The sequence below is a fragment of the Myodes glareolus genome, chromosome 18, assembly GCF_982192425.1.
Source record: "Myodes glareolus chromosome 18, mMyoGla1.1, whole genome shotgun sequence".
In the NCBI taxonomy this organism is placed as follows: domain Eukaryota; kingdom Metazoa; phylum Chordata; class Mammalia; order Rodentia; family Cricetidae; genus Myodes; species Myodes glareolus.
This window is the reverse complement of record NC_142043.1, coordinates 67247120-67272658: the sequence shown is the minus strand read 5'-3', so window position 1 is coordinate 67272658 and position 25539 is coordinate 67247120. Positions and strand designations below refer to the sequence as shown.

Below are 25539 nucleotides of genomic sequence, written 5' to 3'. Positions count from 1 at the left end.
ATGAAGCTGTGAGCCCCATCCATACCGCCACATATATAGGGAGTGTAGCACATGCCTGTGACCCTGGCAGTCAAGGAAAGAGCCCCAGAAATGCAAGATTGGGTCTGGAGAGATGGCTTAGCAGTTAAGAGCTCATAGCCACCTAACTCCTCTTCCGGGGGTCCTGATAACTTCTTCTGCTTTCTGGGCACCAGGCAGAGCGTGGTGAGACGCAGACATACATGTAGTTGAAACGCTCATACACATGAAATGAAAAGAAGAAGAAAAGAGAGATGATTGGCATGGTGGTGCACAACTTGAATCCCAGCTTTTTAAGCGGCGGAGACAGCTGGGTCTCTGAGTTTGAGGCCAGCCTGGTCTATAGAGTGAGTTCCAGGACAGCAAGGCTACAGAATGAGTCTTTGTTTCAAAGAAAACAAAAGACAACAAAAGCAAAAACTGTTTTACTGTACAGTTCAAAACCAGCCTAGGAAACATGAGATCTTATTACAAAAACACCAAAAGCTAACTGAAATAATAGACAACCAAATTTAAATAAGGGCAAAGGATCTAAGTAGGCATTTCTCTAAAGAAGACATGCGTGTGGCCAGCTGTCACGTAAGAGGATGCCATCCAGAACTGCAGGTGAGAGCTGTGGAGACAGACTGTACACAGGATGACGACAGTGAAGAAGGCGGTGGCCAGCAGCGTGTTCCTCTGGTGCACATCACCAGATACGGAGGTTCTACTCCCACACTCCCAACAAGAGAGAGAAAATCACATGCTCACACTAGAATTTACATGTGTGTGTTTAAGCTCCATAATAGCCCAAAGAGGAAACCCTAATTAATGCCTGTCAGCTGCTGATGCTTGTATGGCAGATGAGTAACACGTGACGTGTCTGTCGACAGCACATTGCTAGACCATAATGAGAAGTGAAGTGATGACAGAGACCTGGGCTTGGCTCAGTGAGCAAAGTACTTGCTTCACAAGCTCGACCTGAGTTCAGATCCCCAGAAGCCACGGAAAAAGCCAGGCTGGTGTAGAGGCTTGTAACCCTGATGGTAAGGTAGGGTAGGGGGTGGAGTCACAAATGCTGGTACGCTTGCTGCCGTGCTGATCTATCTACCCTTGGTTTTTGTTTCTTTTTTTTTTTAATTTATTGTTTTTTTTCTTAATTTTTTAATGTTATTTTATGTGCATTGGTATGTGCATTGGTATGAAGGTGTCAGATCCCCCAGAACTGGATTTTCAGACAGTTGTGAGCTGCCATGTGGGTGCTGGGAATTGAACCCGGGTCCTCGGGAAGAGCAGTCAGTGCTCTTAACTGCTGAGCCATCTCTCCAGCCCCTTTTGTTTCTTTTTCTTGAAGGTCTGATCACTTACTTTTTACCCCTAAAGACTTTTCTTTTCTTTTTTCTTTTCTTTCTTTCTTTCTTTCTTTCTTTTTTTTTTTTTTTTTTTTTTTTTTTGAGACAGGGTTTCTCTGTGTGGCTTTGGCTGTCCCGGAACTTGCTGTATAGACCAGGCTGGCCTCAAATTCACAGAGATCTGTCTGCCTCTGCTTCCCTAGTGCTGAGATTAAAGACGTGCCACCACCGCCTGGCTTTAAAGACTATTTTTGACGAGACTTAGAAGTGGGAGCCCTCAGCAGGGATAGCCAGCCATCATTCTAAATAATCTGTTCCTGGCGCTTTTCTTTGACTTCCTTTATTTTCTTGGCCCAAAGTCTAGCATGTTCTGCAGCCTCCTTGTTTTTCTTAATGCACTATACCTGGAGAAAATACATTGGTGTTTGTGTTACAGATGCTGAATCTTGGGTGCTTTGGTTCTGGGCTTCTCACCTTTTTTTAAGGCAGTGGTTCCCAGCCTTCCTGACACTATGACCCTTTAGTATAGTTTCTTAAGTTGTGGTGACTGTAACCATAAAATTATTTCCTTGCTGTCTCAGAACTGTAATTTTGCTGCTGTTCTAGTTGTAAATATTTGATATTTGACCTCAAACGGGTTGACAATCACAGGTTGACAACCACTGGTTTAAGGACTTTCTGACCAACACCGTCTTGAGAGAGTAAAAAGCCTCAGATTCTGCCAGCTCTTTTGGGCCCCACCCACTGAAACACAGCTGTACCTGCCAGTCCAGAAACCTCCTCGCCTTTGCTTTGCTTAGAGTAACCAAGTCGAGAACACCCAGATTGACATCCACAACACATCTGTGGGCAGACTTGAGCTTCCTCTGTCCAGCTCCCCTTAGTCTATAACAAGAATGCCCTACACAACAACAGGCACACTCTGCTGTGGCTCGAGACATCCTGTTTCCTGGAAAACCTTGTTTGATGTCTGATGCTGTAAAACAATCCCACACCAGTTAAGAATTCTTGATTATAAAAAGGGTTATTTATTTAAGGGGAAAAACTTACAGATCACTGTCCTAGACAACAGTCCTCTGAGTGCAAACAGGAAACAGGCTAGCAGCCGGATGCTGAGCCAGAAGAAAGAGAGCGGGCACGGTTTCCGCTGCTTTTTAAACTAAAGAGACCATGCCCAAGTGGGCTGATATCTTTTTTTTTTTTTAAGATTTATTTATTATGTACACAGTGTTCAACTTTCCATGTATGCCTGCAGGCCAGAAGAGGGCACCAGATCTCATTACAGATGGTTGTGAGCCACCATGTGGTTGCTGGGAATTGAACTCAGGACTTCCGGAAAAGCAGTCAGTGCTCTTAACCTCTGAGCCATCTCTCCAGCCCCCGTGGGCTGGTATCTTAAAGGCTATTGGCTGAAGGAGCAGAATGTGGAACAGATGTCCACTGATTCCGACCACATAACTCTTGGTGCTCTTCACCTAGTTACTTCTGTGGTTGTGCGCTTCTCAGAGACAACACAGCGTTTGTGTTCATCTTTCTCTTTAAAGAGTTTTTGACAGCCAGTGGCTGGAAAGTAGCTTTCAACCTCATCTTGACATGGCCACCTGCCTAGGAGGTGCTGTGAAAAAGAGTATACACGTTGGAATTTCATTTTAAAGGGTGGGAGGTGCCTGATCACTCAGTGTTATCCTCTGATCACTACACATCTGTTAACACATATGCGTGTGTGCACTCACACACGTAGACATGAGCTTGCAATATATGTACAGGCACAAAATATTGTGGTAAATAAAAAAATCTCACAGAAGAGTGACCATATGAGTTCTGCTACGTTAAATATCCAAACTAGGTAAAGCCATAGACACAAAATAAACTGGTGGTCGACCAGGACTGCTGTGGGACAGTGGTGGTCTCGGGGGTAGCAACCACACGTGGGTTTTCTTGGAGAGGAGTAGTGAAGCTTTTCTAAAGTTGGCTTTACATAGGGTTGCACAACTGGTAGTACTAAAGTCATTGGCTTGTGCACTTTAAATGGATGGACTGTATGGCACGTGGAGGTGTTTTCACAGGCAGGAGAAGGACAAGGAAAACCATTCCTGGTCTGGGGTTTTGTGCTTGCCTTGTGTCCAGGAAGCCTAGCGTTCATCCTCAGCAGCACATCAAGCCTAGTGTGGTGATGGTGTACACCTGAAATCCCAGCATTTGGGATGTGGCAGCAGGAAGATCAGCTCAAAGCTATCTCTAGCCACATAGCAAGCTCAAGGCCAGCCTGGACTTTATGAAAAGCCACCTCAAACTAATAACAGCAAAATCCTGGAGATATGATGTTTATATTGGTAAAAACGAAAAGGCAAAGGAAAACACCTGCAAATGAAGCTTCATTCCTGGGTGATTTTGCTCCTGCAGCAGAAGAGGGGGGAGGAAAGGTCAAGCACTGAAAGAACTCAGCAGATTTCATACCCAGCTCACATATCCTTAAAAGGATGTGGCGGTTTGAATGATGTCCTCCACAAGTCTTGGGCATTTGATTCCTTGGTCCTCCAGACGGTGCTGTTTGGGGAGGATTAGGAGGTGTGGCCTTGCTGGAGTAAGTGTCACTGGACAAGCTTTGAGGTTTAATCACTCCTGCCATGTCAAGTTAGTCTCTGTCCCCTGCCTGGGTTTGAGATGTGAGGATCTGAGCTACTGCTCCTGTCATGCGAATCCTGTCATGGACTCTAACCCTCTAGAGCTGTAAGCCCAAAATAAACCCCTCCTGTACGTTGCCTTGATCATGGTGTTTTATCACGGCAATAGAAAAGTAACTGAGACGAAGAGAGAGAGAGACAGACATTTTTTAGATAATAGATTGAGGATTCCAGCCCCAATATAAGGTATACTTACTAAATTCTTTAAATGGGAGACGAAATGAAAACATGCAGACGCTTCGGCCTACAGGAAAGACTGAAGGGCAACAGAAATATAAAAGACTTCATGGTTCTTACTTCCTTAAAAGACCCCATGTAGAGGATTTATATTTATATGTTCTCTGTACACATTCCTAGAATTCTGAACATGATAACTAGAAGAACGTCCACCAGGTAGGCCATATCCTGATCAGGAAATTCTTCCAACCATTTTCAAGATAGCGAGTAGCTGGAGGGATAGCTCTGCTGTTGGGAGCATTGTCTGTTCTCCCGGAGGATCAAGAATTGAGTCCCAGCACCCACATGACTGCTCACTGTAATTCCAGCTCTGGGGGATCTGATATCCTGTTCTGGCCTCTGTGGGTGCCAGACATTTATGTGATACACATACATACTTGCAATTAAAACACTTGTACATGTAAAAAATAGTAAAATAAGAGATTCAAAATATTAAAAACTTACTAGGTTGTCTGACCAAATGGAATTAAATTAGAAAATAACTAGAAAAAAGTCTTTTGCCTAAATGTGTCTGTGTACTGTGTGTACGCAGTGTCTGAGGGGGCCAAATGAGCGTCAGATACTCTGGAGTTATATACATATGTGAGCTGCCTTGTGGGTGTTAGAAATTGAACCTGGGTCCTTTGGAAGAGCAGCCAGAGCCCTTAACCCCTGAGTCATCTCTCCAGTCCCTGTGGTTTTGGATTTCTGAGACTGGGTCTTGTTATACCTCTTAGTGAAGGAGCAGAGTGCATTTATGGAGCGGAGAGGGGAGGAGCTGTTACGAGTTCTGCAGGTAGTAGAGTAGAGGATGAATGCTGGGTTCTGTCCCATTTCTGTGGTGTGCTCAGTCCCACGGTTAACCCCCAGCTGACTAGGACTCTTGGGTAACCCTTTCTCATTTCTCATCACTGTGTTTTCATTTGTAAATTATAGATTTTCAATTAATGGTTATTATTAATTTTGTGTAACAGCCCTGGCTATCCTGGAACTCACTATTTAGACCAATCTGATCTTGAAATCAGATACTCACCTGTGTCTTCCTCCCAAGTGCTGGGGCTAAAGGTGTGCATGCCATCACTGCCCAACTTGAATTAAAATTATTTAAAATCCTTTTTGGTTGTGTGTGTTGGCACATACCTGTCACCCCAGTACTAGGTGTCTGAGGTAGGAGGATCAGCAATTCAAGGCAAGCCTCCCAAGTACTGAGTTCAAGGGCAGCCTGGGCTACTTGAGACACTGACTTAAGAAAGTTTCTGACTCTTAGAGTGTGCAGGTTTAAAAACTGTCTTCCTGACATCGTGTTACAGATTTGCAAGGATGATTGAGAGCCTTTCCATTGCTTCTTGGGCAGATTGTGTTTCTCCTGCAGAGATGAAGTTGATCAGTGTGTTTTTCCAACTTGACTTCATCTAAGCCTCTGTATCAGTGATAGTAACAGATGGCCTGAGAATGTTTCCCCATATACTGGGCTGGAACAGATACCAGGCTGCCATTAGCCTTTTTAGCCACCCTTGGACTGTGAGGGATCGTAGATACTGTGTTCAGGTAGAACACAAATGCTGGATAGAGCTTGCGCCAGGGACCATAGAGGGCAGAGATGTGCACAGCGAGGCCCGGGACCGTAAGGACAGAGATGTGCACAGCAAGGCCAGGGACCGTAAGGACAGAGATGTGCACAGTGAGGCTCTTCTCAAGCATTAGAATTCCTCTTGTTTTTGAGCGCTTGATTTGGTGTCTGAGGCTGACGTGGCACAGTTGGCCTCATCTTATTGCCTCAGTTTAATCTAGTTGAACTAAATGATGGGCCAGAGTTTGTGCTGGAATTCCTTGTATAGGTAGTGGGAGAGCCACGTGAGCTCATGGCATTTGCTGAACCTCAGTTCAGGAAACCTCTGCCCTCTCCCCATAATAACTGGCTCCATGAATCACCCCCCCCCATTTTAATGAACATTTCTGTTTTGCCTGCACATATGTCAGTGTGAGGATGTTGGGTCCTTTGGAACTGGAGTTACAGACAGATGAGAGCTGCCTTATGTGTGCTGGGAATTGAACTCAGGTCCCTTGGAAGAGCAGTTGGTATTCTTAACCTCAGAGCTATCTCTTCAGCCTCCCCATGGATCACCTTTTAAAACCTATTCTTTATCATTGTAGTAAACTTCAGGAAATACCAGTTCAGGGAAATTTTGTTTGTTTTAAAGATGGTCTCATTAAGTAACTCTGGCTGGACTGGTACTCACTTTGTAGAAAAGGCTGCCCTTAAATTCAGAGATCCTCCTGCCTCCAAGTGGGATTAAAGGTGCCACCAAGCCCCTCTGAATTCTTATTGGTTGATTGTCTAGGGGGTCCATTTGGGGTCTCGTGTGTTAGGTTCGTGCTTGACTTCTGAGGAATCCTTACTGTGTTTTTGGAGAAGCTTGTAAGGTGGCATCCTCCTGTCATTGATGAGGAAATACAGTTCTGCATTTGTGTACTGTGCTTTGGTCAGTGACAGACCTGATATACAGAGCGCTTGCGCATCACACAGCCAAGGTGTACAGGGTGCCTTCGTGTCTTCATGTAGTACGGTCAGTGACAGTGGCCAAAGGGTACATCATCAGGCTGTGTCCCTGTGTGAACGCGACACCTGCTGACACAGTCATTGATGTCGTAGGAAGAGCCTGTTTGCCGTCCTGGGAGTGCTCTGGTGAGGAGGACTAAGCCTTACACTTGCTAGGCAAGCACTGTAGCGCTGAGCTGAATCCCCACCCCCAACTTGAAGACCTTCCAGTAGCAGCAGTGTTCCACTTCTGGTGTTTGATGGCGCTCTTTGCTTTTGTACCTGGTCATCCAGCTGGTGGCACAGCACCTCCTGTGCTCACCAGTCAGCGTCCTGGTGGAGACGGGTTGCTGTTTGGAGGGACATGAAGTAACCCTGGCATTCTCAAGGTCTTGCTAATGATTGGGTTGGTTAAGTTCAGAAAGGTTTCTGATGATATTACACTATAACCTTACCTGAAAATTGAAGGGGCTGGAGAGGTGGCTCAGCCAGCCTGGTCTACAGAGCAAGCTCCAGGACAGCCAGGGCTACACAGAGAAACCCTGTGTTGAAAACAGACAAGAACTTCTCATGCAGGCATGACAGTATGTACCATGTACCTGCAATCCTAGAACTCATGAGGTGAAGGCAGGAGGATTGCTAGTTTGAGGCCAGCTTGGGGGCCTCCTTCTTATAAGGAAAAGCAGCGTTTCTTGCTGGTTCTCATCCTAATTTTGTCTGTACTGAAGGAAGGATTGCTAGGGGAGTTTGAGAAAGGAATTGTAATCCTTTGAATCCTCTGAATGCAGACGTGCCCTTTGATAGCAAGTATGCTGAGCTTGTTCTGCCCGTTTTCTTCCTGACGATCGCCCCTCCTCTTCTAGAGGCGCTGGTACCTCCCCTCCTCTCTTCTAGAGGCGCTGGTACCTCCCCCTCCTCTCTTCTAGAGGTACTGGGACCTCTCCTCTCTTCTAGAGGCACTGGTACCTCCCCTCCTCTCTTCTAGAGGCGCTGGTACCTCCCCTCCTCTCTTCTAGAGGCGCTGGTACCTCCCCTCCTCTCTTCTAGAGGCACTGGGACCTCTCCTCTCTTCTAGAGGCACTGGGACCTCTCCTCCTCTCTTCTAGAGGCACTGGGACCTCCCCCTCCTCCCCTCCTCTCTTCTAGAGGCGCTGGGACCTCCCCTCCTCTCTTCTAAAGGCTCTGGGACCTCCCCCTTCTCCCCTCCTCTCTTCTAGAGGTGCTGGGACCTCCCCCTCCTCTCTTCTAGAGGCGTGCTCTATCCTCGGTTGCCTATTCTTGTTTAGGAAGTGATGGACTTTTTCTCACCCTGTTTTTGTTTGCTTGTAGGCATTCATTTCAGTAAAAGGAAGGTCCTAGTTTTCAGAGGAAAGGATCCATGGGAACAAAGCTGGTCTCTGTCATTTACAAAACAAAGTTGGGGGGATGGAGAGATGGCTCAGTGGTAAAGAGCACTGACTGCTTTTCCAGAGGACCCAGGTTCAATTCCCAGCACCCACATGGTGGCTCAAAACTGTCTGTAATTTCCAGGGAACCCAATACCAATGGCAAAACACCAATGCATAAAATAAAAATAAATAAATTAAAGAAAATGTACTTGCTGAACAAGCATGACAATTTGAATTCAGAGTTCCAGCACCCTCAGCAAAGTCAGGCACATGCTTATAATCCCAGCACTGGAGAAGCAGAGACAAGAGAGACCCATGGCTTGCTAGCCAGTCAGTGGAGTCGTGTTAGTGAGCTTCAGGTCCAGTGAGAGCCACTGTCTCGGAAAGTCAGGTGGAGAGCAATGAAGAAGACACTTGACATCCCTTCTGTCACCCCCCCCCCCCCCACACACAGTAAGAATAAAAAAAGAGCAAAGTTGCTTCATACTTCGTTTATTTTCAACACCTGTTTTAGGGTGAATAAAAAATGTAACGGGAGAACGTGCACATGATGATTTGTATGGACAAGGAAGGACACCTTTGAAAGGCAGCTTAGAGAGAAAGGGACCGTGGGGCAAAGCTCGTAAATATAAACTTGGAGCCTAAAGTGTTAGCGTCTAAGATGAGAATTAACATAAGTAAACACAAGGAAAGCTAGTGATAGAGGACAGAACACATTGCTTATTGTGACAGAAGATAGCAACCCTGAGGTGCAGTAGCAAGAGGAGGATCATTTGCCTTGCTTGTCCCACAGACGAGCAGGCTCAGCTTTGAAGAAGTAGGCGGATGTTGATCCAGTCAAAAAGATGAGAAAGGATTTGGGAGTCGTTCGCTAGCAGGGCCGTCTGCTGAGTCACAGTCAGTGCTTGGGAAGAATGTGTAGACTAAGCTCCTGTCTTAGGTGTGCTGTCAAACTGAGCAAGCACAGCTGCACACCAGCGTCGCTGTGATTGTGACAAGAAAGTGTGTCACAGACTCCAGGAATGTGGAGAAGATAGGAGCCAGGTGGGTTGCTGATGAGTGCTCCAGGAAAGGGAGGGAGATGGGAGCCGAGCGTGGACCAGAGAAAAGGCTGGCCCGAGTCTCCTGGCCAGGGTTTTGTTTATGGCACTCTCAGAGTTCTAGACCAGCAGTTCTGTTCTGTGATTCCTGTGGGTGAGCATTTAGACTCCATGTCTCATAGTGAGGCAGGATCCGTCCTTTTGGGACGACCACGGTTATTGGTTTGCTCATGGATCCCATCAGCTTGTCACTGTTTCAGAGTCTACAGAGTGCCTCTGTTGCTTTTAATGCTATGAAAAAATAGGCTGGTTTTCTTTCCCAGCTGCTACTCTGTTCTTCCGTCGCTACCATGATTTAGACCAGCAGTGTTGAGCCTGTGGGTTGCAATCCCTTTGTAGGTAGAACAACCCTTTCTCAGGGGTCACCTAAGACTTGGAAAAACAGATATTTACTTTACAGTTCGCAACAGTAGCAAAATTACAGTTATGAAGTAGCAATGAAAATAATTTTACGGTTGGAGGGAGTCACCATAACATAAACTGTACTAAAGGATTGCAGCTTCAGGAAGGGTGAGAACCGCCGCTTTAGAGCATCTTTCTCTCAAATCTGTTGTTTATTTTATTTTGAAAGGCACATTAGGTTAGTTTCTGGCGTTGACAGACTAGGTTACTGTACTTGCTTGGGTTCTCTCTGGCCTCTTGTAGCTTGCAGAACCCTCCCAGTGGTTCTTGCTTTGGTTTTTACTGAGTCCTAGGTGTTCCTCTGCACTTGGATTTGTGGGGCGTTTTTGCAGCCCTCTGCTTTGTTCTCTATCCTTGCTGAAAACATTACTGGCTGTCTGTTTTTACCCATCTGCCTGTCTCCATATAGAGACTTAGAAGGACTTGAGGAAGCTTCATTTTCTAGTTTTCTTTCTTTCTTTTTTTTTTTTTTTTAATTTATTTGCCTTGGTGTGAAGGTGTCAGAGCTCCCCTAGAACTGGAGTTACATACAGCTGTGAGCTTCCGTGTGGGTGCTGGGAATTGAACCCAGGTCCTCTGAAAGAATAGCCAGTGCTATTAACCACTAAGCTATCTCTCCAGCCCATTTTTGGTTTTTGAGATGGGGTTTCTCTGTGTAGCCCTGGCTGTCCTGGAACTGGTTCTGTAGACCAGGCTGGCCTTGAACTCAAGAGATTTACCTGCCTTCCCTCCTGAGTTCTAGGATTAAAGGTGTGTGCCACCACTGCCTGGTCTACAGGGCAAGTTCCAGGAGAGCCTGGACTGTTACATGGAGAATCCCTGTGTTGAAAACCAGAAACAAACAAAATGTCTCTAGATCAATAATCAGTTCTGCTGTGTCACTATTTGATCTGGTTGGTCACTCGTTGAGTCTAGTAGGTTGAGACTTGAATTCAGTAGGTCTTTACTTACTGACTCTGGAAGGTCAGTGGCTTAGTCTCATGGCTTGCAGCTGGTTGGATCTAGCAGATAAATTGATACCGTGAGGTAGTAGGTCTTCCTGGTGAATTCTGTGTGCAGACTGGGGGAAGCCACAGCCATAGCACATAAGGCAGAAAAGCATCATGACCTGGCAGAGCTTGGTGCCACAGTTAGGATGGGGACAACCAATGAGCAAGAGACATTCTGTTTTGTTTTTTTTTTTTTAAATGTGTTTTATGCTGGGTAGTAGTGGTAGTACACGCCTTTAATCCAGCACTTCGGAGACAGAAGCAGGTGAATCTCAGTGAGTTCAAGGCCAGCCTGGTCTACAAAGCAAGGTTCAGGTCAGCCAGGATTGTTACACAGAGAAACCCTGCCTTGACCCCCCCCCCCAAAAAAAAGGGTGTGTGTGTGTGTGTGTGTGTGTGTGTGTGTGTGTGTTTTATTATTTGTGTGTGTCAGGATGTGCACATGTTCATGGGTGCTCTTGGAGGCAGGAAGGGAATATTTAATTTCCTGGAACTGGAGTTAATAGGCAATTGTGAACTACTTGATGTGGGTGCTGGGAATCAAACTCTACTTTTTGATTTTTATTTTTTATTATTTTTCTTTTTATAAGTTTTTTGAGACAGGGTTTTTCTGTCTAGCTTTGGAGTCTGTCCTAAAACTTGCTCTGTAGACCAGGCTGGCCTTGAACTCACAGAGATCTGCCTGCCTCTGCCTCCTGAGTGCTGGGATTAAAGGTGTGTGCCACCACCCAGCCATTCTATGTTTTTATTTATTTGCTGTCTTTGTTCTGTTGCCTTTGGGGCATCGCAGGCTGGCTTCAAACTCATTACGGCCTTGATCTTCACCTACACTTCTGAAGTGTTGGTATCACAGGCATACACACACATCTGGCCTAGCTGCTCTGTTTCCAGAGGACTTTTATGTGCAGATCCAGAAATAGAAGGCTGTGTTGCCACTCCATCCATGACTCCAGATTCCCCACAATACATTGTCAGTAAGATGGTGACTATCACAGTAGTAGAAGAGGTCTTGCTGGGCGGTGGAGGTGCAGGTTTTTAATCCCAGCACTCGGGAGACAGAAGCAGGTGAATCTCAGTGAGTTCGAGGCCAGCCTGGTCTACAAGAGCTAGTTCCAGGTCTGTGTGTGGCATGAAGACCAGGACGGTTGACTGTGGTAGTGCCCATTTATCACGTTGCCCTAGAAACAGTGCTTTCCTGTCACTCTTTGCAGGTTCACCAAGAATCTTTCTCCGGACAAGATCAACTTGAGCACCCTGAAAGGGGAGGGTCAGCTGACCAATCTGGAGTTAGATGAAGAGGTTCTGCAGAATGTGCTGGAACTGCCTACCTGGCTGGCCATTACCAGGGTCTACTGCAACAGGGCTTCCATCCGGGTGAGCATGGGGTCCAAGTGCTGTTGCTGTCTTGGACCAGGAGGCTTGTTTGCTTGAGGAACAGCTGTCACAGGCCACGTCTTTGCTTTGTTCTTTCAGATCCAGTGGACCAAGTTGAAGACACATCCAATTTGCTTGGTAAAGACCTTTTATGCTTGAAAGTAATCTTTTGTGTTTTAATTTTCTGCCACCACTGCCCAGCCTTGTTTGTTTCTTTAAGTAATGATTTTTACCTCTCAAGATCTATCTTTCCATTTCCTTTGGGATCCAGACAGACAGAAAGAAGCGTGGTTTGTGTTGGCTGTGGGCGGCTTGTGGCAGTCTGCTGTCTTGCTGGTGCTGTGCGAGGGTTGTGTGGATGCTTAGTTCTGTGTGACTCTTCTTCCAGTGTCTAGATAAGGTGGAAGTGGAGATGCAGACCTGTGAGGATCCTCGCCCCCCCAACGGACAGTCTCCCATTGCCCTTGCTTCAGGACAGAGGTTAGTGACTGTGAGCCCAGTCAGAAGATTGATTGATTGATCAATCGTCTTTTACTGTGCCCAGGCTGGTTTCCGATTCAGTTTATGAGTACTGGGATTATAAGTGTGCGGCACTTTCACACATACAACTGAAGCAGATAGGCTAGTGTATCCCATCCCTGTTTCAAATATCAAACCTCAACAATTACAACATTTGCCAGTCTTTTCCCTGTGTGCTCCAGGACCTGAAGGCGAATCCCAGATGCCATATTGTACCTCTGTGTTACTAACAGCAGTATGAACTTGGGTCACAGAGTGTCGAACTGAGTACATTCCATTATATGGTAGTCCAGGCTGCCTTTGAATTCACTGTGGGTAGCTCAGACTGGCCTTGATCCCAGGATTGCAGACTGTGCCACCATGCCCAGCTCCCTCTCACTTGACTGTCACTCACTGTGGCGCTTGGCTTTTGTGAACGTCCATCAGATGTGTTTGTGAGGTTGTGTGCTGCTTCTAGGGATGGACTTGCATGGATGATAATGGTATATGGGGAGTTTTGATTTTGGAAGAAACTGTCAAATTTTTCCCAACAGTTTACCAAATTGTATTGGTTTTTAACGTTTTGTGTGACATGTTATCACTGGAACTTGATGGCCTCAAACTCACAGAGATCTTCCTGCCTCTGTCTCTTCAGTGCTGAAGTTAAAAGTTTCCTCAAGGCATAGCATTGCTTTTTTCTTAAAGAAGTATTTGTAGGTGGCAGGTGGGTCAGTGGGTAAAGTACATGCTTTGTAAGCGTGAGGTCTGGAGTTGCATCACCAGCTCCGGTATGATGCCAGAGGGGTGTGGGAGCCCACTGGTAACCTCAGCTCTGGAGTGGGAAAAGAGGACCCCAGAGCAAGCTGGCTTGACACCCACGAGCATCTGCTTGCCTCTGCTTCTTCAGTGCTGGGGCTACAGGTGTGAGCCACAGCTGTTTTCATTATTGTTATATTAGGGATGAATCCAGAGCTTGTAGCATGGCAGGCAAGAGATCGACCACTTAGCTGTACTCCACGGTGTCACTATAGTTTGGATTTATGTGTAAGGGTTAGCGTTATTTCTTCTGTGAACTGTGTATACTTTGTTCTATTTTTATTGGGCTGTAGGACCTTTTATTACCCTATGTGACTAAATTGCATATAAATGTGTACTTCCAGTTTTAATTTCTCTCTCTCTCTCTCTCTCTCTCTCTCTCTCTCTCTCTCTCTGTTTTTTGAGACAGGTTTCCCTGTGTAGCCCTGACTATCCTTAAACTTTCTCTGTAGACCAGGCTGACCTCAAACTCAGAGATCCAGCTGCCTCTGCCTTCCAAGTGCTGGGATTAAAGGCGTGCGCCACCACCACCCAGCTCTAGATACATTTTTTTGTTTCCTGTAATGAGAAATGATTCCAAAATTTGAATCAACAGTTCCTTGGCTAAGACAACAGTGCAGTTTACAACCACGCCCCTTACGTGTGATTTGAGACCCTTGGATGCCTTCCAGTCCTTATAAAAATAAAGAACATTTTCAGAATGTCTGTCTGTTTCATTAGAGCAGGGAGAGGAAACAGAGGCTCAGAGAGGGGAAGGGGTGAGAAAGGTAAGGGTAAGGGTAAAGGTGACCAAAAAGCATCATGTACTTGAATAAAACTGTCAAAAGATAAATAAAAAGAATGTGTTTTTCACAGTCTGAGGATTTCTAGGCATCTCTCTCTTCTCTCTCTGCCATTTCTAGCTTCTCGGGGAAGGAACTTTCTGGCTATGCTAGGCAGGTGGAGTGGGGAGCACTCACTGGCTGTAGTAGGCAGGTGGAGGGGAAGCACTTGCTATACTAGGCAGGTGGAAGCGGGAGCACTGGCTATAGTAGGCAGGTGGAGGGGGGAGTATTCTTGAATTGACACTGTAAACCCCTTCTGACCTGTCTGAAATTCTTTCTTCTTCCTATTCCCTTTCTACAGTATTCTATGTCTTTGAAGATTTTTATAGAAAATTAAAGGCCTGGAGAGATGACTCTGAGATTAGGAGCACTGGCTGCTCTTTTAGTAGATCTGGGTTTGGTCCTTAACACCCACTGGGCATCTGTTACCATTCGTAACTCCAGTTTCAGGGATCCAGCTCCCTCTTGTGGACTCTGTGGGCACTGCAAGCATGTGCTGTGTGATAAGCATGTATGTAGGCAGTATACTCATACACTTAGGGAAAAACCCCAAGCAAAAAAATTTAGAGGGGAAAAACAACAAGGAGAGAAGAAAGAAAAGTAAGCAGTCATGTTTATAGCCATGTCTCTTCTCTGGAACAGTCCCATCCCTGCAGCCCCTGGGTGTGATCTCTCTCCTTCCTCCATTGCAGTGAGTATGGCTTTGCTGAGAAGGTGGTGGAGGGGATGTTCATCATTGTCAATTCCATCACCATCAAGATCCACTCCAAGGCCTTCCACGCTTCTTTTGAACTGTGGCAGCTCCAGGGCTATAGTGTCAACCCCAACTGGCAGCAGAGTGACCTGCGTCTGACCCGCATCACCGATCCCCGTCGAGGAGAGGTGACCGCTCTAGCGTTCTGAGGGGAACGAGTGGAGGGATTGGGAGTAGAGGAAAACAAATACGTCCAGTTAGGATGCTGGCTGAGAGGCCACTCGCCTTGTCTGTCTTTCCCCTCAGCTCTTCCGTCTCCTGGTTCACCTGATCACAGAATCAAGGGATTTTATTTTCCCTCCTTCCAGGTTTTAACATTTAAGGAAATAACTTGGCAGACACTTCGAATTGAGGCAGATGCCACAGATAATGGGGATCAGGACCCAGTTACCACTCCACTGAGGCTCATTACCAACCAAGGCCGGATCCAAATAGCCCTTAAGAGAAGAGTGAGTGTGTGCTCCCCAGACTGGGGAACTTCTGCCTCTGTCCGCATTGTTGTTGGCCCCACCAGTGTGAGAAGCTTTTCATTGTTAGGGTACTTCTGGAAACCAGTTTCGACCTTTATTTATTACGTATACTCTTGGCCTAAGCATCTTGAGGTTGACTGGTACTTTTTTTAAAGAAGCAAATCTGAGTTACTTTGTAAGAAATAGGCTTTCCAAAATGCTTTGATGGTTTATTTTCACCTCCTGGAGGGTGAAAAGCTGCCTGGAAGAACCGGGCCACAGTCGCTTTAAGGCCTTGGAAGATACAGGATGCCAACCCGTGTTCTCTGGCCCCTCAGACCAAAGATTGCAATGTGGTTGCCTCCAAGTTGACGTTCCTGCTGGATGACCTGCTCTGGGTGCTGACTGACTCTCAGCTCAAGGCGATGATGAAGTATGCCGAGTCGCTGAGTGAGGCCATGGAGAAGTCAGCCCAGCAGAGGAAGAGCCTGGCTCCTGAGCCTGTGCAGGTTAGAGGCGACTGCACATCTTGCGGGGCTGGGGAGGCAGTTGGCCAGCTCTGATTTATGCTAGTGTTGGCGGAATGAAGACGTCGTTGGCTTGCTTACGGAGCTCACCAGTTGTGTTGCTTACACCTGTCCTCTTTCATTTGCTGTGTCCACTGGATTCCTCCCGTGTAGCAGATGGAGCTACCTTCCAGAGAAAAGAGTGGTGTGAGCCTCTGGTTCCTCCCCTTGGGATTTGCACTGTCTGGAGGATAGACAGTGGACGAATTGTTAATATGTGGTGTGCCAGGTTCTGTAGCAGGTAGACCCTGTGCTGCGAGAGTGTGGAGAATAGGGCACTGCCCATCCAGCACAGCAGCGCCCTTAGGGAGGACATTCTAGAGGAGATGACTGGGCTCAGCGCAGTCCTGGTAGCTGAGAGCTTGCAGGGAAACTTGTTATAAGAGATTTCGGTCCCACCAGGTCCCATAGCCGTTTAGTCCCAAAGAAGCAACAGAGTCTTACATAAATTATAAACTAGTTGGCCTAGTAGCTCAGGCTTTTATTAACTAATTCTTATATCTTAAATTAACCCATAATTCTTGTCTGTGTCAGCCACGTGGCTTTGGTACCTGTTACTAGTGAGGCGTTCTCATCTTACTTCATTTGTGTCTGACTTCTGGGTCCACTGCAGACTGACTCTTTCCTCTTCCCAGAATTCTCCCGTTCTGGCTGCCCCGCCTCTACTTCCTGCCTGGCTACTGGCCAATCAGCGTTTTATTAAACCAGTACAACAGACAAATCTTTACAGGGCACAAGACCATTGTCCCACAGCAGCAGCTCAGCCTGAGGATGCACTGGGATGGCACTAGTGCTGAGTGAGAGCCTGGACTGCAGTTAGGAGACAGAAGGGGTGCTGTTAAAGTGTGGTTTTATTCATGTGGACTTAAGCTTCAGGAAGCAGCAGAAAGAACCTCTCAGAGCATGGACTTGATGTCTGTCTGTCTTTCTAAATATATAATTTATTTTCATTTTATGTGCCTTGGCGTTTTGCCCGCATGTATGCCTGTGTGAGGATGTTTGAAGCCCTGGGACTGGAGTTAAAGTCAGGTGTGAGCCACCATGCGGGGGCTGGGAATTGAACCTGGATCCAGTGGAAGAGCAGCCAGGGCTCTCAACCACTCAGCCAACTCCCCAGCCCTTCATGTTTTTCTCTCCGTCACATGTAGCTCACTCCACCTGCTCCCAGTGCCCAGCAGACCTGGGCCCAGGCTTTCGGTGGCAGCCAGGGCAACAGCAATAGCAACAGTAGCAGCAGCCGCCTCAGCCAGTACTTTGAGAGGTTTGACGTGAAGGAATCTTCCTACCATCTCCTCATCTCCCGCCTGGACCTGCACATCTGTGACGACAGCCCGTCCCGGGAGCCAGGTACCCATGCGGCCTGCGCCTGGCTGGTCGCATATCCCTGTCTTGGGCAGAGCCTAGGATGAAGGTCTCTCCCCACAGACACTGTGGCATCCAGCCTTCAGTTAGCTCCCTAATCATAGGCGTTGCTTGACCCAGCCCTCCTGGGGTAGCTCTGAGGTCGTGTTCTCCAGACTTTGGGGTAGCGGGAGCCACCCGTCGCAGCGTGCACGTGGAAGGCCCGTATCGCACCACACCAGGCAGATCTTCGGGGATCGAGCCCAGCCAGCATAAACTGTTCCCTGAGAAGTGCTGGTGTTTGTCAGAGGCTGAGTACCACTGCTGGGGGAGTTTAAGAAAAGGAAATTCAATTATAGGAAGCTCAGAGTTCTCAGATTTCTCTCTTCTTTTCTGGAGCTGAGGATTGATCCCAGACCTCGTGTGTATGCAAAATTAACAGGTGTTCTGCTGCACTGCTACCTGGAGCCATAATGTTCAGAGTTTTAAGTCATTTTCATATTAATGTTGTGATAGTCAGATGTGGTGCACATCTGGCACCCTGGAGGCAGAGGCAGGTGGATTTCTGTGAGTGCAAGGCCATTCTGGTCTGCATAGAGAGTTCTAGAACAGCCAGGGCTACATAGTGATAACCCTGTCTCAATCCCTCTCCAATTATATATATTGTGTTTATATGTGTAGAAGGTTATATTTTGTTAGTAGCCTGCTTAAGGTCGTGTCACACGTGTGTTTGTGTTTATTCAGAATGATGCCGGGCAGTGGTAACACACGCCTTTAGTCCCAGCACTCGGGAGGCAGAGACAGGCAGATCTCTGTGAGTTAGAGACCAGTCTAGTCTAAGAGTGAGTTCTAGGACAGCCAGAGCTACACAGAGAAACACTGTCTTGAAAAAAACAAAAAAAAAGGGGGGGAATATCCTTCCCCCAAATCAAAAGAATACATGTTGTGGTTGTACATATTCCAGTTCTAGCAGTTAGGAGGACCAGGAGCTCAAGGTCACTTGTAGCTATGATGAATAAGTTTGAGACTAGCTTGACTTTGATGAGACCTTACCTAAAAAACACAAAAAAGACCCCCCACAACGTTATCAGTGATTATAGTTTTAAATTTTAGATACTAATATCTTATACTAATACTAATATCAGCTAATTTAAGACAATTATTGTTTCTTTTCCATTAATTGAACAAAGGAATCTTTGTATATTCTTTTTAGTGTATAAAGCACAGATATGGGCCCATTAGTTAGAACCACTGGTTGCTCTCACCAAGAGCATTGGGGTGCAGGCCTCCAGAGGACTTCGCAGTGGTTGAAGGGATGTGCAGGTTTCTTTACTGTTCTGTGCTGTTCACTCATGTCTTTCTTCTGTAGGTGTCTCTGCAAACAGACTCACGGGTGGTGCTATGCAGCTTACCTTCCGCAAGATGGCATTTGACTACTACCCCTTCCACTGGGCAGGTTAGAGAAGTGTAACATGTTCTAGCATGGCCCCAGATAATTGAGTGGGGATTTCTGGATTCATACCTGACCAGCCAGAAGAAGGGTGCTGGATATGGCTACATATGCTCAGAGGGCTGCTGGAGTGTCTCCCTGTGAGCATCTGCAGTCTGTGTGATACCCTGCTGGAGTGTCTCCCTGTGAGCATCTGCAGCCTGTGTGATATCCTGCTGGAGTGTCTCCCTGTGAGCATCTGCAGCCTGTGTGATACCCTGCTGGAGTGTCTCCCTGTGAGCATCTGCAGCCTGTGTGATACCCTGCTGGAGTGTCTCCCTGCGAGCATCTGCAGCCTGTGTGATACCCTGCTGGAGTGTCTCCCTGCGAGCATCTGCAGCCTGTGTGGTGTTCTGCTGTTGGTGATGATAGAGGCCCTCAAGATCGTTTGGTTTAAAGCTCGTCTAGTAGTTCACAGTCAGAAGTAGTTTTGAGACCCTGTGGAGTGAGAGTCGCATATGGAGTTTAGACAAAGATGGGCGCACCCAGCTGGCATTTGTCTCTTATCCCAGGAAACTCTGGGTTGGGGTTGGTATCTAATCTGAACTCTGACGACCCTGACAGGAGGAAAACATTGGCACTGGGCTCAGATCTTTTCTTCTTTACTCCACAGGTGACAGCTGTAAACATTGGGTGCGTCACTGTGAGGCCATGGAGACCCGAGGCCACTGGGCCCAGAAACTGGTGACGGAGTTTCAGAGTAAGATGGAGAAGTGGTATGAGGAAAGCAGTCTGAAGCCACCCTGGCATCTGGGAGTAGACTCTGCCTTCCGGAAGAAAGCAGGTAGGTTTAAGGCCCTGGGGAGTTCTAGTTGTTCAGCTTTTTGCTCTTTGCCATGGGTAGCTGGTGGAGATGGAGCAGTGGAGGATCTGTTCACCCCGCTGCATCTCGCAGTGCGATGCCAGTGTGGAGTTCCCTCTGAGCAGCGGCAGCTGCATCTTGCAGTGCGATGCCAGTGTGGAGCTCCCTCCGAGCAGCGGCAACTGCAGTTCCGGACACTCATCTGTCAGTGACTGTTGTCTTGAACTCATGGAGATTGTTACCAAGCAGCTCCCAGTGTAGAGATCTCTTTCTGCTTCATGCTACTAATGATCTTTGGTTTTTAATTTCTAAATTCATATTGAATAAGGAATGTATCTACTTCTTTTTTCCTTTTCATTTTTATTTAGAGTCTTTCTCTAGTCCTGGAAAGAGCCCTCTTGACAAAAGCCCTGCTCAGGGCTGGCAGGCTGCCTTCGGCCCTCCAGCGTGGAATCGCTTACGCTCTAGCTGCCTGGTTGTACGAGTGGATGACCTGGACATCCACCAGGTGAGGACACAGGAAGGCATCGGAGGGTGTGAGATAGTTTAGGAACAGCTTGGACCCAGGTATGGAAGCCAGGGCCTAATGGTCTCACTTCTGAATAGATGGATAGTTTGGTTAGTTTCTGTTGAGCATGGTGTCTGAGAAAAGACCTTGGGGTGTTCTCAGAATGCTGTGTTACAACCTCCTGCCGAAAACGAACTTGGACTGGTTGAGGTGCTGTAATCCTAACACTTTGGAGGTAAAGGCAAGAGTTCAAAGCCATCCTCTGCTACATTGCCAGTTTGAGACTATGTGGGACCTATCCCTCAAACCAAACAGAGCAGCAACTTGGGGATAGAGCAGAACAAGTGGGACATGCGGAAAGCTCTGTGCGCCCCAGGGAAGGTGTGGGGTATGGCAGAGGCACGCGTTCCTTAGGAAACAGTCGTGTCTGGGGGCTCTAACACGGGCTAACAGTGACTTGTGGTACTCAGGTTTCCACAGCGGGACAACCAAGTAAGAAGCCATCCACTCTGCTCTCCTGTAGCCGCAAACGCCATCACCTCCCAGCTCAGGTGGCTGCCATCCACGTACAGTTCACAGAGTATTACTTCCCAGATAACCAGGAGCTTCCAGGTAAGCATCTGGACTTGCCCTTCAGCATGGTTCGGAATGTCATGTGTCTAAGCTAAAATCTCTGCCTGGGGCTGGGGCTGCGGCTGCAGCTCAGCTGTTGATAGAGTTCTTGCCCAGCACACGCAGAGCCCTGTGCTTCCTCACCAGTACCACAGACCGATGGTGGAGATGCACAGCTGTAATCTAAGAGCTCTGAGGGGTGGAGGTAGCAGGTTACCCATGGCTGCACAGTGAGGTCAAGTGCCTGTGCTGGTGTGAGAGTGAGACCCTAGCTGGTGGGGAGTGGGTGTATCTGTGCTGGTGGGGAGTGGGAGAGACCGCAGCTGGTGGGGAGTCCAGCTGCTGCACTGTAGATGACCATCCTTGTGTTCTCTGCTTCCAGTCCCTTGTCCTAATCTCTACATCCAGCTAAACGGTCTGACATTTACTGTGGATCCCGTCAGCTTGCTGTGGGGAAACCTCTTCTGTCTAGATTTATACCGCAGCTTGGAGCAGTTCAAAGCTATCTATAAGCTGGAAGATTCAAGGCAAAAAGATGAGCACTTGGACATTCGAGTAGATGCATTTGGGATGAAGGTAGGAACAGAGCTGGACTTTGGCAGTGTTGGTAGACACAGCTCCGTTTCTTCAAGGCTGTGAGCTGTAGTCCTGCTGTGTGCAGCTGATGGGAAGTCAGCTGCAGATGCCCACATGTCTGCTCGGATGCCTTAATTGTGTTCCATGTTCTCTCTGAAGGTGAGCTTCCCGCTGGAGAGGAGAGAGCAGGCAAAACTGCACCGTCCCCAAGCACTTGTCTTCTCCACGTCCGCCATGGTCGCCACTAACACCCGGCATGCCCCACACTGTAGCTGTCCGGACCTCCAGAGTCTCTTCCGGGGTTTTGCTGCTGCTGAGTTCTTTCGTTCTAGTTCTGGTCACTTCCCTAAGGTCCCAGGGGGCTTCAGTCTTCTGCACATGCTCTTCTTGCACCATGCCTTCCAGATGGATTCCCTCCCAGCTCAGCCTAGCTCCCTCCCTCCTCAGAGGCCTGCGGCCTCCCAGGATCTTTGGTCTCTGCACTTCACCCAGATCTCGTTGGACTTTGAAGGCACAGAGAACTTTAAAGGCCATACCTTGAATTTTGTGGCCCCTTTCCCCTTGTCCGTTTGGGCCTGCCTTCCTCTCCGTTGGCAGCAAGCCCAGGCACGGCGGCTCCTTTTGGCCTCAGAGGGGAGGCTAAAACCGTCAGCCAGTTTTGGCAGTCCTGTGCGGTCTGAAGCTCTTGCTCCTGAGTGTGTGTCCCATCAGAGGTCAAAGACTGAACGAGACTTAAAAAGCCTGTCAGGCTTGACCGAAACCCCAGAGGTTCTCAGAGAAGGTGATGCTGGTGTGGACTACAGAGGGCATGTGGCAGAGCTGGAGGGTGTGGCGAACGTTCATGTGCTTGTCCACTCCCCTGCCCACGTCCGCGTGAGGCTCGACCACTACCAGTACTTGGCTCTGCTCCGCCTCAAGGAAGGGCTTCAGGGGCTTCAGGAGCAGCTGACCACGGATACAGAGGCCATGACTGGGGCTCCCCTGCAGGACCAGACAGCTTGCATTGGTGTCCTCTTCCCCAGTGCTGAGGTGGCTCTCCTCATGCATCCTGCCCCTGGGACTGCTGATGCTGACTCTGCAGGCTCGGATACCACCAGCCTCATAGACTCAGAGCTGTCTCAGTCAGAGGATCGGGAGCTGAAGTCTGATGCCTCCTCAGACCAGGGCCCAGTGAGCCCTGAGAAAGTCCTGAAGGTCAGCAGTGTTGAAAATCTGGATGCATCCCAGGAAAGGTTGCAGGATGATGGAGTGCTACAGGACTTTGGTCCCCTTACTCAACAGCCAACAGGGAAAAGCCATGAGGCAGTTGAGTCTCTGCAGGCCAAGAAGCTGAGCAGAGCTCAGACTGCCAGCTCAGCGGCTGCGTTGACGTCCCCAGCTGACAGGGCCGCTGCTGTGAATGGACAAGGGGAGCCCGTGCCTGTGAGGAACATGGAGGGGGAGTTGTCCAGTGCTATTCACATGACCAAGGATGCCACAAAGGAGGCTCTTCATGCCACCATGGACCTCACCAAGGAAGCTGTGTCCCTGACTAGGGACGCCTTCAGTTTGGGCAGAGATCGTATGACCTCCACGATGCACAGGATGTTGTCCCTGCCTCCCACCAAGTAAGTGGTCCTCAGCTTCCCTCAACATCTCTGCCTTTTCCAGTTCTGACCACTGGGCTCAAGGCTACCTGCTGTGTTCACTCTTAGAAAAAGAATGGCTGGTGGGGGACTGGAGAAATGGGTCAGTGGTTAAGAGTACCGGCTGCTCTTCCAGAGGACCTGGGTTCAATTCCTAGTACCCACTTGGTAGCTCACATCTGTCTGTAACTCCAATTCCAGGGATTCAGACACCCTCATACAGATGTAAGTATAGGAAAAATACCAGTGAACATAAATCAAATTATAGACCAAGTGGTTGTGGCATACACCTTTAAGCTGGATCTCTGTGAGTTTGAGGCCAGCCTGGTCTAAAAAAGCCATTTTCAGGACATCCAAGACTGTTACACAAAGAAACCCTGTCTCAAAAAAAAAAATGCAAAAAAAAAAATATAAATTACCAAGGAGGGGAAAAGGACAGGTTGAATAGGCAGGCTTCAAGTCAACATTTGTAGCCTTTTAAGATGTAGCCTCACAACCATCAACACAGACTAGGCGGTATCAGAATAACAGGACCTGGCATCTATATTCTGTTCTGCTGTTGCTAAAGAAGCCAAGTACTGTTAGTATTGAGGCGCATTCCTAGCCCAAGTATTGTTTGCTTGTGATTTGAGACAGGACAGTGTCTTACTATACATCCCAGGCTCGTCTGGAATGAACTCTCCCCGCCCCCCAGCAACAAAATTTTTAGTCGTACTGAAACAGATTTTTAATATAACTGAGGCTTCTGACCTCATCTTCTTGAGACTTGGCCTCCCAGGTGTGTGCCTCAGCATCTCCCCAGCTCCTTGGAGTTTTTTCTGTATGAATTGTCCTAAGTGGGTGTCTATGTAGTGCCTGTGTGCATAGTGCCTGCTAGGGCAGTCAGCCATAGAAGAAGGGGAGGAAACTTCCCAGGGGTCCTTGGCGGGCTGGGGAGATGGCTTGGTTAGTATACCCAGCACCAACATACAGGAAAGCTGGGCATCTATCTGTAATCTTAAAGCTAGTGAGGAGGAGGACCCCTTGGACATGCTGGCCACCGTTTAGAACTAAGTTAGGGAGCTCCAGGTTGACTGAGAGACCTGTCTGAAAATATAATGTGTTGAAGCAGTCGAGGAAGACAGATGATGTTGACCCTTGTTCTCTCCTTGGTACTTCCTGAGCCTAGATTCCTCCTCCTCCTTTTTCTCTCTGTTAGACCAGTCAGGTTAGGCAGACAGAGTGGAACAGGAACACATCTTCACATAGTTAAACAAATGCAGCATAAGTAAATGTAATACACCTTTATCTAGTTTAAAATAATATTCTATACCTGGCCTCCCAGGGAGTTTCTTTTCATTTTACTTTTTAAATATTTATCTTGTGTTCATTTTAGTGTTGAGTATTTTGTCTGCATTTGTGTCTGTGAACCATGTGAGCACAGCATCTCAAGAGTCTGGAAGAACATGTTGGATCCTTCAAACCCGGAGCTACAGGTGGTTATGAGCTGTCTTATGGGTGCTAGGAACTGAACCCAGGTCCTCTGGAAGAGCGGCCAGTACTCTTAACCACCAGACTGTCTCTCCAGCCCCATCTTTAAGATTTTTTACAGCTGCTCATTTCTGTAATCCCAGAACTTTGAAAGTCTAGAAAATTGCCATGAGTTTGAGACATTGTCTCAAAAAGACACCCATCCACCAAGTTAAAAAACAAAAAACAAAAAACTGAAAACAAACAAACAAACACAAAACAACTTTAACCAAAGGTTTTTTTAATGATCTGGATGCAGTCTGTGTGGTCTTATGAGACGCACTAGTGGACATTAGAGGACTTGGGGTTTTCCTCATCCGCCCTTTAGCTGTTGATGCACCTCTAAGAGTTGGAATGTCTTTAAGCTGTCCCTTCAGCCTTCTGCCTTATTATCTCCTTTCCTCTCCAACCCCACTGCACCTGAGTGGAGCCGGGTAGAGCTGCTCACGCCCTCCCTCGCCTTGTGTGTAGCTTTGCACTGAGCCGGGTAGAGCTGCTCACGCCCTCGCCTTGTGTCCAGCTTGGCCCTTTGACTTGTGCCCTCTTCTTCTTGGGAAGCTGTCTGCTTCGACTCTTTCCCAGTTCTTCATGGATACACTTCAGTGCTGGCTCTTGAACCTAGCACGGTGGCAGAGACTTATAATCCTGGAATTCAGGAGTCCAAGTTCCAGGCCAGTCAGGACTACAGGATAAGACTTTGGTTTCAGAACCAAAGGAAGAAAATGCCTTTTCCTAAGACTCCTATTCTTGATCTTTTCTCCTCTGGCCCTTAGGGCGTGTGTGACTCAGTTCCACAGGACTTACCTGCTTACCAGTCTTTCTTCTGAGGACAGGGGTGTCCTTTTGTTAGCTTACTCCCTGCACTCTTGTCTCCAGAGCAATTGAGTCGAGACTTGTGGGTGGGGCTGCGGAGATGCTCAGCCTATCAGAGCTCTTGCTGCTCTTGCAGGACTCTAGAAGGCTCACAGCTCCTTCTGTAGCTCAGCTCCTGGAACCTGACACCCTCTTCTGGACGCCCCAGAAACCACCGTGTGCCCACAAGCACAAATCCATAAGAACGAGGCTGGGAAGTGCATGCAGGTGCTTTGGCACCACTTCTTACCACCAGGGCAGTAGGTAGTTGGCCTCT

General features: G+C 47.8%; 1 protein-coding gene across 2 annotated transcripts in view; it reads left to right on the top strand.

Moving 5' to 3' along the window:
* Bltp3a (bridge-like lipid transfer protein family member 3A) overlaps positions 1-25539 on the top strand; it is a 53993-nt gene that overhangs the window by 16257 nt on the left and 12197 nt on the right. Inside the window, exons 2-14 of one of the 2 annotated variants that reach the window (XM_085679895.2) lie at positions 11879-12041; positions 12141-12179; positions 12430-12521; positions 14872-15061; positions 15242-15382; positions 15721-15891; positions 17097-17295; positions 18659-18745; positions 19392-19562; positions 19949-20088; positions 20559-20700; positions 21083-21276; positions 21436-22883. In XM_085679895.2, the coding sequence (XP_085536021.1) occupies positions 11879-12041; positions 12141-12179; positions 12430-12521; positions 14872-15061; positions 15242-15382; positions 15721-15891; positions 17097-17295; positions 18659-18745; positions 19392-19562; positions 19949-20088; positions 20559-20700; positions 21083-21276; positions 21436-22883 (3177 nt within the window). Of the gene's footprint in view, positions 1-11878; positions 12042-12140; positions 12180-12429; positions 12522-14871; positions 15062-15241; positions 15383-15720; positions 15892-17096; positions 17296-18658; positions 18746-19391; positions 19563-19948; positions 20089-20558; positions 20701-21082; positions 21277-21435; positions 22884-25539 lie in introns of those variants that run through there. The other variant, XM_087898388.1, reaches the window with a different exon arrangement.